This window comes from Spea bombifrons, chromosome 1 (genome assembly GCF_027358695.1).
Source record: "Spea bombifrons isolate aSpeBom1 chromosome 1, aSpeBom1.2.pri, whole genome shotgun sequence".
In the NCBI taxonomy this organism is placed as follows: Eukaryota; Metazoa; Chordata; class Amphibia; order Anura; family Pelobatidae; genus Spea; species Spea bombifrons.
In genome coordinates, this window is record NC_071087.1 from 56,048,730 (window position 1) to 56,064,583 (window position 15,854).

The window sequence follows — 15,854 nt, forward strand, 5'->3', positions numbered from 1 at the left end:
CACCATTGGTTGATGGCAGATGAGGCCCCTGCCTGCGACCAATAGAGTTGCTTGTACGGACCTTTAAAATCCTGGCACCAAAGCTGCTGCATGATGCGTACCCCGTATTAACCCCTTAAAAGATAAAACGGCAAAAAACTAACACAGGAACGGGCAAATATTCGTGGAATATGAAGATTTTTTCCCCACGAAACACAAAGACGAACATGAAGAGTTGGTCGGCGCCCAAGTCTAGTATATATTGTGATACATTGTGGTTTTATTCAGGAAAGATCACATTCAGTAGAGCTAACAGTCTAGTTGCCCACTCCAACTCGGCCGACATTGTTTCCTCTTAGAAAGTTTCCAACTTGTCACCAGTAGGACAGAAGCTCTGGTTCTATGAGAAGTCATAGATAAACACCAATGTTTATTCTTTCAAAGTGGTGGTATAGAAGATTTTCATTTTCATTTCATTTTACAGAGATCGTTATGGTATCGCTTTTAGACAGGGTGCTTTAATATATAAAATTACAAGAATCCTGCTTTAAAGAAATATACTGTACAGGCATTTATATTAGAATATTTGGTATTTTTTTATTCAAGACAAATAAATACATATATTTCCAGGGTCTTTTCACCAAGGCGTTAAAGTCTCAATAAAAATAGAAAAATAAATACATATGCTATGACTTAATAAGTATCTATTATAGCCTCATCATCCCTGGATTATTCTTGCCTAATTTTTATTCGCACTTTGTCCTAATATATTGTTTTATAGGATGGTTTGGATTGGTATGGGTTAAACAGGGCAGGGCTTAGAAGTAGGATATAGGCTTAAAGATCGGAGGCAGCTGAAACACTAAAGTACGCTTCGATGATTTTCCTACTGATGGAACAAATAGCAAGGAACCCCTTTCTGTGGATTTTGCAGCATCGATTCACTATGTTCTAATAAACCGCTCTATGACAGCGTATCACCGACAGTGATAGAAGAGGACCACTGTGAAAACATGATCTTGTGTGCCCATTACTATATTACCATCTTTGTTACTGTCTGTCTCGTCAACTCTGGTAAGTCCAATTTATACTTTAATGTAATATACATCAAATGAAGTAACTCCAGTTGTCGCTTTAACCCACTGGACACCAGTTGTTTTAGCTATGATTAGCTTAGCCCTTTAGCAATCAAATGGATAAATGCATTATTCATATACAAGGGATTGCAAGCATTTGAAAAAAAATGTAATGAACATAAGCGGATTAAAAAAAAAAGGAATGTAATTGAAGCTGAAATAAATTATTTATCACGTTAGCGATAGGAAGGTATGTCACATTTAAGTGTCATTTATTCAAGGGATAAATGGATTAAAAGGATAATTAATGTACCAGAATAAACTGTTTCTTTTTTTTTCCATGGCTGAGTTTAATTTAAGGATTTGCTTAGTGCACATCGAGAGGGTTATCAGTCTGTCATTTGGATCGACAACACTGTATTGTTGCCAAATTGTGTTTATTGTTGAGTTTTGTTATTTTAAAAAGGAGACTTTGACAGTCTACAGGAGAGCATCAGCCTTAAAATATTAAGCTAGTGCCCCCTTTATACTAATGTTCTATACATAGCAGTGCGATTCATTAAAAGGATTTAAAGGCAATGACCCCGACTATAAATGTAACCGCTTCATTGCTCCATAGCTGTGATTTAAATTAAAATGACTTAAAGCCATTGACCCTGACTATAAATTTAACTGCTTCAAGCCCATAGTGACATGCAGATCAATTCAACAAAAAATAATAATTCAAAACTATAGGAAAATGGTTCAGGCACAAATTGAATATAAATAGCGTAATGTGCTTTACTCAGCACAATGCATCTTAATTGATAGGCAGATAATTTGCATATAAATTAACCTTTGCATAGCCACTGGGGCCCTTATTGGGAACTGGGAAGTGGGCAGTTTATAGTCCAGTAAATATGGTTGCATGATTTGTGTGTGTGAGCGAGGAAATACTTTTTGGTACTCATGTCATTGTGACCTTGCACAAGTGGCTGCTTCAGTAGGAAAGCGAGTATGACTCGTACAGTCAATAAACACCATGCACAGACAGAGAATCGAACGCAAGTTAACTTCACTTACTTCAGGTTTATCTAAAAAAAAACAATACATAGAACCAATTGTTCAAAGTAACCAGTGCCAGGTGAATCAGGCAGGTGCCTGGGGTACCTGGATCCAGGATATACTGGCTGTCACCCCAAAAAAACCTCCAAAGGAAGCCTAGCACTCAACGAGTGTGCAACCGAGCCCTCCACGATGCATACCGTATGTGGTCTATGCTTATATTTCCATTCTACATGTAAAAAAATGACATTGCATGGAGAACGGGTAGTCACCATAGCAGCCTATAAATGTTAGTAGTTATCAGGCCACCTATACCTTTTTGCACAGAATTGCTCTTTATTCATATCGCTTTATATGTAGGTTTACAGCTGATTGCAATGGTGCTAAGGATAACATGCTTTTATTCTAGTAAGTCAAAGAACGTAATCTTGGATAAGAATTTAAATCTGCGTTGCAACAGATTACCTTTTAAGTGTAAAATTTTAAGTGCACCGGTGATTAAAGGGCTCGGGTATAAATGCACTTTTACCTTCGCAGGTAATCTTTACCAGTGTTTTGAAGTGTCCAATATTTACATAGTGTCAGTTGTCATGAAATATAACCTATCTGACTAGGTTTCCCTAGTAGATGTTTGCCTCTCAAGTATGCCAGTGCCATTGCAAAGGTAATATATCCAACCATTAATATATTACACCGATCGCGCCTTTACAGACAGCACAGATCTAAAACACCACAGTGTTACTCTGGATATGTGTAATAATAATTACAACCCCATATTTTACAAGACAGTGTTCCTCTAGGCACAGGGAAAGAGGACATGTCTGGATTAACCTTTGTTCTGAAGAGCCTTTGACAGCAAAAACCGATAAGTGAGAAGTGCTCTCTCAACAACAAAGATGGCAAACAGGTTTTAAGCCCAGATATTGAGATTCTCTCATCTTCAGAAGATCATACACCTTAATTTGCTTACTAAATATTAGGAGCGCATCTAAGAGCGATGGATATTTTAACGTGGATCTCTTGCTCCCTGTGTATAGAGACATGCTTAATGGACTTGAAATATGATTGAAATGATTCGCTGGCGCTATTGGGTCTTTTGCACAGTTTTAGACCTAAACTGTCCTCATGAGTGGAATCATTTGGAAAATAATATTTTCTCATGCTGTTGAATTAATACATGAATGGATAAGGCTCCGCTTATACTGGCATTATGTTATATCAAACAGTAAACTGCAGAAAGATAATATCAGGAAACCCAAATATTCAAATAAATGGACTTCTAACATTTTAAAATGTAAATGTGGTGAGCTTCAAACTAGTCTTAAGTAAAGACAAACCTACTTCTGTTTAGGTGTAGCATTTTAATGCAGGCTAAATACTTGATGATCAGTGGTAGATCTCCTGTCTTTTGGATTTATTGATTAAAATGTCTTCAATGTCCAATAAGATTAAGATAAGGAGGAAGAAAGATGTCATTTGACTGCATCATACTAAGTTCAATGACATGTAATTAGTACTGGCAAAGGCTGCAGTTGAAGGTCATAACACTTTCTTTCCCAGTTAGAGATTCACGAGTTCTGTTCAGAACGTATTAGACCTTGTGTACTAGAGACATCATTGATCAACCAGGGAACTCAAGCCTTCCCAACATTGAGTGATGCACCTAATATTCTAATTTAGAAAATCAGCCCTGCTATATGATCTCAGTATGAGGCCCTCCTAAGTACAGGGACCTGGCCAGGAGCTTTCGTTTCCCCCTACATAAGAGAGACCCTAAGGAGTTGTTGTATTGTCAAAGAAGGGCTTTCATTTGCTGAATATCCATCGGATGATGTTTTAGCAGAAAAACATTAAATGAAATCCAAGTATTTGGTTAAATCCAAATCGTATTCCAAAATATTAAATTATTATGGGTTTTTCAAATCGTTCGGTGCTCCAGCATCTCAATTAACTTCAAGAGCAAAAAGTCTAAGGTTGACTGCCCTTCAGATTCAGGCTGCTTTCATCTAGTAGTCAGCAACATGAATAAGTAATTGGCAGTCAGCTTTGGACATACTTCAGCAGTGTCATCTTAAAGAGCACGTTGCAAAGTATTACATACAAAATGATTCTGCATCTGCTGATGAGAAGCTTATTGTCACGCAAACATCATAGGTTGAAGTAATAACAATGTAAGTATGTACTCATAACATAAGCAAACCGCAAAAAAAAAGTCTCCTATATTTAAAACTCAATTTAAGTCTGGCCGACCCTATAAGCTAAGCTTGTATTTTTCTGTTTTGTAGCATTTTATCTAGTGAAATAGACTGACTATATGACTAAAGGTATGGGGACAACCCCCTGAATTGTTGAGTTTAGGTGTTTTAGCCCCACACCTATTGCTAGCAGGTATATAAAATCAAGCACATCTCCATAGACAAACATTGGCGGGATAACAGATGGTGCTGAAGTGGCTTCAAACGTAGCACTGTATAGGATGCCACCTGTGCCACAAGTTAAGTTGTGAAATGTCTGCCCTGATCTGCCACCAGTCCACTGTAAGTGCTAGTATTGTAAAGTGAAAGCGTCAAGGAGCAGGAACAGCTCACCCACAAAGCGGTAGATCACACACACTCACAAAACTGCTGAGTGCTGAAGTGCATAGCTCATAACATTTGCCTGTCCTCTGTAGCATCACTCACTACAGAATTCCAAATTGCCTCTGGAAGCAGCATCAGCACAAGCATTGTGCAACAGGAGCGTCATGTAATTGTTTTCCATAGCCAAGCAGCGGCACACAAACCGAAAATCACTATTCACAATGCCAAGTGTGGAGTGGTATAAAGCATGCTGCCACTGGGATCTGGAGCAATGGAAATTTGTTCTCCGGAGTAATGAATTGCACTGCAAGTCTGATGGACAAATCTGGGTTTGGCGGATAATGATCTGAGTCTTTCATTGTTTGGGCTAGACCCCTTAGTTCCAGTGAAGGGTAATGTTAATGCTACAACATACAAATACATTTTAATTAGTTGTCTGCTTCCGCTTCCCCTTCCTGTTTCAGAATGACTGTGCCCCTATGCACAAAGCAAGGTCAATAAAGACATTGTTTAAACAGTTTGGTGTGGAGGAACCCGAGTGGCCTGCACATTGAACACCCTTGGGATGAATTGGGATGCCAATTATAAGCCAGGCCTTCTTGTCCAACATCAGTGCCTGAACTCACAAATGATCCTTTAGCTGAATGGGCACAAATTCTCACAAACACACTCCAAAAGTTTGTAGAAAGTCTTCCCAGAAGAGTGGAGGCTGTGGCAAAAGGGGAACCAATTCCATATTAATGGCCATGGTTTGGGAATGAGCCAACAAGCTAATTTAGGTGTAGATAAGTTCTATATTACCATCTTGGGTTCATCTTGAAGGTGGCAACTGGTTCAGAGGGCTGATCGGATCATGTACTCCTTGATGCTGAGAGCGGAAGTATTTAGTCCCACTAAAATTTCTTGGTGACTCAATGAGGTGTTACTAACAGACATTCTATGAAAGGACATTGTCTCCAGCTATTTTTGATAAAATCCACCTTAGATCCACCCGATCTTAGAAAAAATGGGAAGCATATTGTAAGTGCTTACAAAATGTGTCTCAAGAATAAACCAGCACACGAAAAACAATAATATAAACACAACTGTTGTCCTTATGGCATATCCCCTCGGAACACATTAATAAAATTACACATAGATCATTTTTGATGTACACAGGTTTTCTATGAGCATGGCAACATATGTGAAAGAACTATCCATGTAAACCGCTTTACCCAAGATAGACCTCAAATGGTCTGACCGTAAATGTGCCAGATAAAATACCACATGCCTTTTGTGATTACTACACCATGCTTTATAGGTTGATAAGGGTTCACCAGACCAGGATGCATGAGGGCTTACCAGTCAACACATTTGGAGAAATATGTAAGGTGCTTCCTTGACTCCAACCAGGCAGCTTCACTAGATGCACCAATAAAGGGACTTTTGTTTGGTATTACTTGCCATAAAATCAATGCAGATAGGGAGACAGGGCCTTGAGAGGATTTGCTCCTCTTTTATTTATTTATGTCTTTTTTAAAGACATTCAACAGATGGTATATTTCAGTTCAAAATCAGATGTTTATGAGCCTTATGAAAGATGGCAAGGATCCTGTCACCTAACTGCTGGGCTGGCCTCCTACCGGGGGCCACGATGTCAGAGTCAACCACCATCATGTGTTCCACACCGTCTGGCGGATCCTTCCACAGCATCATCCTCCAATGTATATCGCTCTTCTCCGGATCTGGTTCCCTGAAACTACAGTGGCCAGCTGCTGCCTCACACGCATTTGAATTTTGGGTCCTTTCTCCTCCTGTGCCCTATAAGAGCCTCATAGACTTACTAATCATTGCCCATCCTATCCTAGCTTGTTGAAGTATTGATCCTGTGTTTGACCTGGGATGACTCCAACTATTCTGTTCTCTGGCTTCCTGATCTCTGCTATATTATACGACTATGCTGAACTCCGGCTACCTGGCCATGGCTCTAATATGGATTTCCCTGAACTCCAGCTTCCTGACTACGGCTTATTTTGACTACCCTGCATGTGCACCCTTAGAATTTGTCCCCGGTCTCCTAGGATCATCAGAAAGTACCACAGCTGCTCAAACCCAAAAGGCTTAAACCGAGGGAAACTGGTTGGATGGCAAAGAAGTGTTCTGTGACCAAGGGGCTTTCTCTTGTGGTACTCAGTGTCTTATCTTGCACCAGAGTCTCCTCTGATATGCTAGGCATGAGAGACCACCTACAGTGTCAGGAATATCATCCCATATCGATTTTAAAAGTTGACCAGAAGCTCTTTGCAAATATAATTTCTATTGTAATTCAAAGGGTTCCCCAATGTCTAATCCACCCAGATCAGTCTGGGTGAAATACCTTCAAAATGAAACCTAGTTCATTTGACTGAAATGAGAGGAAAAAAATGACATGCTGATTTTACTATTTTGTTGATTAACTGTATTGCTAGTTTTAGAATTATCAAAAAATATTCTTCAGCAAGCAAATACCAGACAATAGATTAAACAAATGCATAAAGATAAATGTAATGGTTTAAATTACCTGTACAGGTATTCTATGATGAATTTAATTGTTTTCCTCTCTCATTTTTTCTCCTATATACATTTAGCCTATTCAAAGTTTCATCCTTTGGCTGAAATAGAGGACAGCCTGCTACGCAACCTCTTTATCGGCTATCAAAAATGGGTGAGACCAGTGCAAAATCCCAACCACACAATTAAAGTCAGTTTTGGCTTAAAAATATCACAGCTTGTGGATGTGGTAAGAAAAGGGGCTACATTTTTGTGTCTTGTTTGAACTTTCAGTAGGATGCTTTTGGTGGATGAAAATGTGACATTAGAGCAATAAAATATCAACCTGAGTAACTTAAACATCGTAAAATTGGGTCGAGAGAAGATAGTCAGCCGATACAAGAATGTGGAATTTTTAGTGGCCCAATGTTTATTGAATCTCCTAACCATTGAAGATCTCAGCGGTATGGTGATCCACCAAAAGGGATCACATTCTAGTTTTAGATTATCATCTCCTAGGTAAAAGAAAAATGTTGGTGCGTTAAGCTAGTTCCAGGCTCAAATAATACAAATGTGTAAAATGAGGCCTACCATATTATTTGAGCCTGGAACTAGCTTAGCGCACCGACATTTTTTCTTTTCCCTGTTTGCACATATTTGAGGTTGTTGGCTCCTCATCAGTCTGGTTGCAGCTTGCTGTCCAGCGGTTAATTGGGAGGAGGTTTAATTGCACCTCCCCCAACACATTAATAAGGTTTTGGTAGCAGTATAAACTGCTTTGTGTGCCCACTATGTAGGAGGTGAGAGTAGGATCTCAACCTATTGAGAGTGTGCCTTGCCATGGCGGGTGAGCTTAATTATGCTTTGGCCAATTCATATAACCAAAACCTCTCATTTATATTATCGTTATATTTGTTGCCAACTTTATTAGGGTGAGAAGCACAGACAGTTTTTGTTTTTCTGCATCATCTCCTAGGTGCCTATAATGATATCCATGACCCCTGCACTGCCATATTGACCAATAAAATGAGAAAGACACAACAGACCAAATTGGATTTTGAATTGGCCGCGGCATTTATTTACCAAATACCGCAACATTTTCTTTAGTAAACATATTTATAAATGTAAAACACTTTTTTACTTGTTTAAACATCAACATTATATTAACAGACTTTTCCCGGCAGTTTCAGGGTTGTCGGGCCCACCAACCAAACTCAGTTCAGGATGCTGACCGTTAACCCGTTGTAAACCACCAGTCGTTAACACAGTGGCCCAATTCGACCTCAGCCTTAGTGCCGCACTCCTTATATCTTGCTTGACACGATAAACTCCAGCACTCTTTTCTGCAAATGTTCCCAAAACATTATCTGTCGTGTCCGCTGGGGACATGTTTCTCCTTAAATGACATAATAGTAAAGCTGCCAAAAAACTTACATGAATAGAATTCCCTTCAATTTCAAGGATAATACTTTAAGAGACTAAAAGGGCCTATATAATATACAAAATATTTCCTATTCTGCACATAGAGATTGGAGGAAAAGTCAGCAAGAGAGGTTAAGGGGAAATCAATGATTAACAAGAGTTAAAAATAGCAATTGAAAAGGGAGTTGAAGAAAGAAAGTTAGAGGGAACAATAATTGCAAAATGCAATAGACAAAAAAAAGCTCTGAAGGGAAATATTGTACACAAAAAGGCTTAAAACAGGCCACTATAGCATATAGTGATCTGAAGACGCCCTGCATTCTTGATCATATACTACTACATTAATTTATTCCAACAGTGACAGGGTTAAACAAATATGCTGACATTCGGTAAGCATGTAGACTTCCATTAGAAAAATACACACTATCACATTAATCACGCGTTGCACAAATACCACTGCTAGCTGCCCTCTGTATATGCACCTGCAAATCCTGTTAACTGTGTCATTAAAGCTAGAAGTCTCCAGAATGAGTTTCTGATTCTAATGCCACGAGTATGCTTTTGGATCTTAGCTATATAGCTTAAGGCTACTATACGACAGTTTTGGTTTCCAGTGATTAAATAACCCTGAATACTATGTCTTGAGGTGTAAACACTAATTCAAGCGGAAATATGACATTGGGGCATTTTTTATTAAAATGCAAATATGCTTTAAATGTTAACATCTCAACTTATACCTAAAGATACAAAATAACAGATTTTATAATAAAAAATATAGTCTTAGATTGCCAGATGGTTTTGTAAGAAGCGCTGCGTAAATTGTTGGCGCTATATAAATAAAAGATAATAACAATAGTAATAGTGATAATAATAGTAGAGTGCAATGTCCAATGCCATGCTGCCACTTTCTAGCACCTCCTAGTGGTTGATAAGAATTACACCTACATACAGATAACCCCTTCACTAGTCCTGGGCAAACAATCAACGCTTGTGGCATTTTAATCTGCTTCCCATAGAGTGCCCGATGTGCCCAATGGTCTGCTTTTTACATGCAATGATAACCTTAAACTATATTATAGCACATAGATGATCCACTAGGCTTAGAGACACAGCAGTGAAAATAAGATTTATTTACATTCAGATCATGTATTCTCTTGACACAAGATGAAATGTAAAGCTAAACATATTGTAACCCAATCACTGGCATTCAGACACTGATAAGGAATTGTCTCAGATACAGTGAGTAAACTAGGTCATTTATTTAGAGGATGCTGAGTGTGCAGCTCTGGCTCCTATATTATTCACTTGCAGATGTTTAAGACAGCATAATTCTTCATAGAATTAAATGGGGCTTATTGGGGGAGGACTAAGACTCCTAAAACTACAGTTTATTCAAGAGAGCTCTAAATCATTGAAACCATATAACCCCTGTTATCACGAATAAAGGGTCCTGCTCATATCCTATAGGTCACATGTAATGTAAGCACAGACATAAAGGCACCAGCCATATTAACTATACTCAGAGGCAGCTTAGGGCCTCAATTGCCGTATGGGGCCCCATGGTGAGGAGAGATCTGTATCAGTTTGCATCACTACCATGTCTTTGTTTCTCATCTTTTTTTCACACACTGAGATCCTGTGACATTTTATGGGATAGGAACATTTAGGGACAGAGATGGAACAGGTTTGATACAGCTAGTGATGTCAGGTGAACTGTTGAGTCAACTGAGAACCTCATCATTAGAGGTTTGCTTCGTCTGCGTGACTTTTTAGTACACTTAAAGGATAAGGTCCTTGGTGGTAGAAATGAAAACATACATGCACTCATGCTTACACTAAGGGGCAAGTGTGGGGTATATTCAAACTGAGGGGCCCCTGTCTAGGGTGACCACATTTTATTTCTGCCATTCAGGGACACACTATGAAGCCCATGAGATCCCCACACACAAAATATCATATTTGGGGCCAAACCCTTCTGCTTCCCCCTTGAACTGCCGTTTGGGGCATTCTAGTGCCTTCTTTTTTTTAATCTAAAAAATTTCGAATCATCATCTGGTGTTATAAGAAGGTTCCTATATGGTCAGTACCGGATTGGTCACGCCATACAACACCATAAGACGAAGGATTATTTTGTCAAGAAAGATGTTGGATACGCTACATCTTTTGCGGCCATTTAATACAGTGAAGGACTGGCGAGAAGTCCTAATGAACCTAATGCATTAAAACAGGTTTACGTCATATCACTGAAATACTTTTCTTGCCTTTTGTGTTTGACAGGATGAAAAGAAACAACTGATGACTACTAATGTATGGTTACGACAGGTAAAATAACAACACTATTGCTATAAGGGTATTCTCTGGAAAGATAACAAAGCCCTGCATGTGTGTGCAATGCATAAGACATCCTTTTATAAAACAACGCTGGCCACTTTATTAGGTACTGCTTGTTAACACAAGTAGCTAAAGGGTGGATAGTGTAGCTATGACTTAATATATTAGAGATGCCGATATGGTTCAAGGGGTTTATTTGCTGTTTAACCCATTCCTGGCCAGAAGTACCAGAGCGATTTTGTACCCAAAGACCAGAACAATCTAGGCAGCCCTTTACACTGGTACATGATTGGAATTACTGTACACTAAAGTACACAACAAAGAAAAACACCCGACATTCTATGCATACAGAGATATCCCCACATAAATACATATACATACCTGTATAGACACTTACTGCCATAAACACAGAGCCCATTTCCTACCTGCAGAGTATCTGTACTCCTGTAGCTGCAGGTTGATGGTTGGGGGATCCTGACAGATGTCACACATGTGACTACAGAAAGAGCTTACTGGCAGATCCTGTCACATGACAGGAAGTAGGAGGCTGACTCTGCCATCACTAATGCCCATAATGGAGTCTGTGTCTCGGCAAATACCCCTGACCTCCCACATCACCTAGCATAGTAAATGCAAGCAACAAGTGGGGACCCTTTGACACCAGGGGCCCTTAGGCAGTTGCCCCATTGTTAATACGCTCTGTAATACACACAAAAAACACCCTGTGAGTAAAAAATGATCTGTTAATTAGAGAGAGAGGTCAAATTTAGATATATTGAGGCTCCTACCAAATATAGTTGTATTTGCTTGTATTACAATTGAAAGCTTTAAACTAGAGGAAAGCCTCTACAATTTAATAAATGGATAACAGTTTTATGTGCCTTATTTAGTGTATTTCATTTATACCATAGGAATGGATGGATCTGAAGCTAAAATGGAACCCCAAGGACTATGGTGGAATTACTTACATTAGAGTTCCATCAGAGAGTTTATGGCTTCCGGATATTGTTCTATTTGAAAAGTAAGATTTTTCTCTCTGTATTTAGCATATTTATTGTAGCTGGGTTATATTTGAAAAAAAAAAATCTTGGAAATGTAAGCCAAGACCCCAAAACTTTTAGCACAGCTTCTCAGAGTGGGGAAATTCTCCAACAGGGCTAAGACAAACAAACTGTGGTAACAGACCCCAAACATGGGGTCTGTCTATAGGATAGTCAATTCTAGAATATAATATTAATATACCAGATGTCCATTATAAGCATCTGTGACATGTTTTGAACCAAGGTTCAAATGTAATACTTAATATTAAAAAATACTTGCCATTTAAAAATCCAACACTTAGTTTAGTACTTAGTTGTTCATTAATAAACTCCTAATGATACTCCTAAATGCACACATTAGACCAAGTTGTCATTAAATAGGTCCTTAATGCAAATCTATTTTCAGTTCAAACACTATGGTTCAGTCGGTTATATACTTAATGAAGCCTTGCTAATGAGTCTTAGGGTTTATTATATTCAACTTCTGAAAATGTTTTAGGTGTAAATGCAAATTAAGTGTTAATTTCCCAGACTGCATAAATAAAAAAATAATGCATTACGTTTTTATTATAATTAATATGCTAACCCAGGTTTTTGGGGTTACCTAGAAACATGGATATGGGGACAAAGAAATTGATGCCTTATCATACATATGTTTCTCCTTTTAAGTGCGGATGGACGTTTTGAAGGGTCACTTATGACAAAAGCAATAATAAGATATGATGGAACAGTCATATGGACACCACCAGCCAGTTATAAAAGTTCCTGCACAATGGATGTGACCTATTTTCCGTTTGACCGTCAAAACTGCTCTATGAAATTTGGATCATGGACATATGATGGGAATATGGTGGACTTGATTCTGCTGGATGCAAATGTAGACAGGAAGGACTTCTTTGACAATGGTGAATGGGACATCATAAATGCTACAGGTCTGAAAGGAATGAGAAAAGATGGGATTTACTCATATCCCTACATCACGTATTCTTTTGTTTTGAGGCGTCTTCCTTTATTTTATACTCTTTTTCTAATAGTTCCTTGCCTTGGACTCTCATTTCTAACTGTTCTGGTGTTTTACTTGCCATCTGATGAAGGAGAAAAACTCTCACTGTCTACGTCTGTACTTGTTTCACTTACAGTTTTCCTACTCGTCATTGAAGAGATAATTCCTTCCTCTTCAAAAGTAATTCCATTGATTGGAGAGTACCTACTATTTATCATGATATTTGTAACCCTGTCAATAATTGTTACAGTCTTTGTAATTAATGTCCACCATCGTTCTTCTGCCACCTACCATCCGATGGCTCCCTGGGTAAAAACACTGTTTTTGCAAAAACTCCCCAAACTACTATGCATGAAAGGTCAAGTTGATCAATTCTCCTTCTTGGATTCAGAAACGGTCCAATCTGCAAAACCAAAGCCATCCAGCAAAAGGAAACATATACAGGCAAATGATGGAGAAAAAGTATTGATTGCTTTCTTGGAAAAGGCTGCCGATTCTATTAAATATATTTCCACTCATGTGAAAAAGGAGCATTTTATTCGACAAGTGAGTAACACCACCATTGTGTGTGCTTGTATTATTTAAATCTGTATTGTTTGGGCAAAATAGGTGTTCCTGGCAGTCCAATTAATTACAACAACAAGCAGTCCCTGCCCAGATCACAGGTCTTGTACAGGCCATTAATGGGTTTCAGCCACAGTTGGTTGCCTCAACTGGCATTGAATATCTAATTATTGAATAAGTGAAATCAAATGTTCAAAATGAAAAGATTTTTTAATATCTAAAGCAAAAACATTTCATGACATGTATTGGTATAATAGTTATATTTTTTTCATTTTCAGGTTGTGCTGGACTGGAAATTTGTAGCTCAAGTACTCGATCGCATCTTCCTTTGGCTGTTCCTCTCTGTTTCTATTACAGGATCTGTTTTAATATTTACCCCGGCATTGAGAATGTGGGTAAACAGCACTAATGTCTGAATCTAACTTTAATCACACAAACCAGTGATCATATGAAAGGCAAACAATTTAGACATATCATGACAAAGTAGTACACCATACAAGTATGCCACAGCATCCCATCAATTTTGATTTCTAACAATTAAATGTACACATTCTGTAGCTTTATACATGTAAAAATCCTGCACTTCACTGAAGCAATACTATTGTATTATACAGTTACTACTTTCTTTTCCATGAATGTAAATAAAAGTGCTTCTATTCACTTTTACTGTTCTGTGTTTCTTTACGTTATGTTGATTCCCCTTGAGCCCCACTAGGGCAAAAGGTCACAATACAATACAGTATATACCTGTAAAGCACTGAAAAATCCAATTCACACTAATTAACTAACTCATAGAGATGTCAGGAGAAGTTTTTTTTGGGGTACACCAGCTTTGAGTGAGCGTTTAGGTCCTTTCTGGTTAAGCAAATGTTAAAAATGTAACATACTACTCATGTTGTAAACACTACACATATGTAAATTTATGAAGTCTCCCCGACTTCTGGGGTCTCCACCCCTGGATTACCTACCAATATCACTAAAGGCCACTTTCCAAACTTGAGACCTCTGGCTGGGGTAATTTTCCAGGTGTAGAGTGGAAAAACCAAAAAAACTGCGTCAGCCAGGAGTAGAGACATCGTAAAAGGGCTGGACTGGCCTACTGGGAAATGGGGAGATTTCCTGGTGAGCAGGCCGACCAGCACTGGGGCCGCGCTAATGTCCATGCGGCCCGACTGCTGCATAATGCGGAAATATTTACAAGATGTTCTGCTAAAGGCAGCAGAGCACTGTTTTAAAATTCTTAGTAAGTCTAAAAGAAAATGGAAATCACGGTGGTACTCCGCAGATGTGCCACAAAATATCGAAGGGGAAGAAGCTAGCTTTTAGGAACTAGAAGCAGACTCAGAACACAGAAGAGAACAAACATAACACCAGCCTTAAGGAGACAAACGTATTATTTGGATGTGCCAGAGCACAGCAGATAGAACTGCCAGGTTAACAAAAGAGGGTGATAACATATTTTTTAGATTTATAAATTAAAAAAAAAAAGATGAAAGCACAAACCAGGAATGATTAAAGACAAATAAAATGAATTATGTAAATGAAGATAAAGATCTAGTCAGCTGCGAAAATAAAATACTTTGGTTCTGCTTTTACAGAGGAAAGTGAAGGGAAGTTAGAAAAGAGAAACAGGGAAATCTGTAAAGCATATGTATTTACAGAGGAACAAGTTCTACTTATATACTCATCAAAAAGCCTACGAGACCTGGTATTCCCAAGTAGTCTCCTAACCAGGCCCAACTTTGTAGCACATTCACAGAGGTTAAGCAAGCATGTTTCACTGTTAATAATCATCTTTATTGATATGTATGGAGGTTATAGAATTTTTACTGGCTAGAGTAAGACAGAGTCTTACTGGCTAGCGGCAGCATTTACTCGTAAGAAGAAATATTCTATTGTGACATGAAATAATAATGTGAATTACCGTATTTGCTCGATTATAAGACAAGGTTTTTTCAGAGCAAATGCTCTGAAAAATACCCCTCGTCTTATAATCAGACCTCAAAGTCTGACTATGAGACGACTAAGATCCAGATCCCCCTCAGATACTCCAGAGTGGCATATAGGGTTAAAAGGCATATCATGGGGCACAGTGGCATTTAGAGGGTTAAAAGGCATATCATGGGGCACAGTGGCATATAGGGGGTATAAGGCATTTCTGGGGCAGATGTGCATAACTGGGGGGCAGATTGGAAAATAGAAGGAAATAAAACCAAAATATTTTTCTCAATCATAGCTTTTATTAAAAAAATAGTTTAAATGAATTAACATTTACTGGTAAAACTTTTTTCCTATAGGGTCGTCTTAT

The 15,854-nt window shown here is 38.4% G+C and overlaps 1 protein-coding gene across 1 annotated transcript; it reads left to right on the forward strand.

The window, feature by feature from the left end:
* Window positions 1–890: 890 nt before the first annotated feature.
* CHRNB3 (cholinergic receptor nicotinic beta 3 subunit) lies at window positions 891–14,206 on the forward strand. Its single transcript, XM_053461686.1, has 6 exons — window positions 891–1,053; window positions 7,285–7,436; window positions 10,886–10,930; window positions 11,851–11,960; window positions 12,649–13,528; window positions 13,825–14,206. Exons 1-6 carry the CDS (start codon window positions 993–995, stop codon window positions 13,960–13,962), a joined length of 1,386 nt encoding a protein of 461 aa, XP_053317661.1. The 5' UTR covers window positions 891–992; the 3' UTR covers window positions 13,963–14,206.
* The last annotated feature ends 1,648 nt before the right edge of the window (window positions 14,207–15,854 follow it).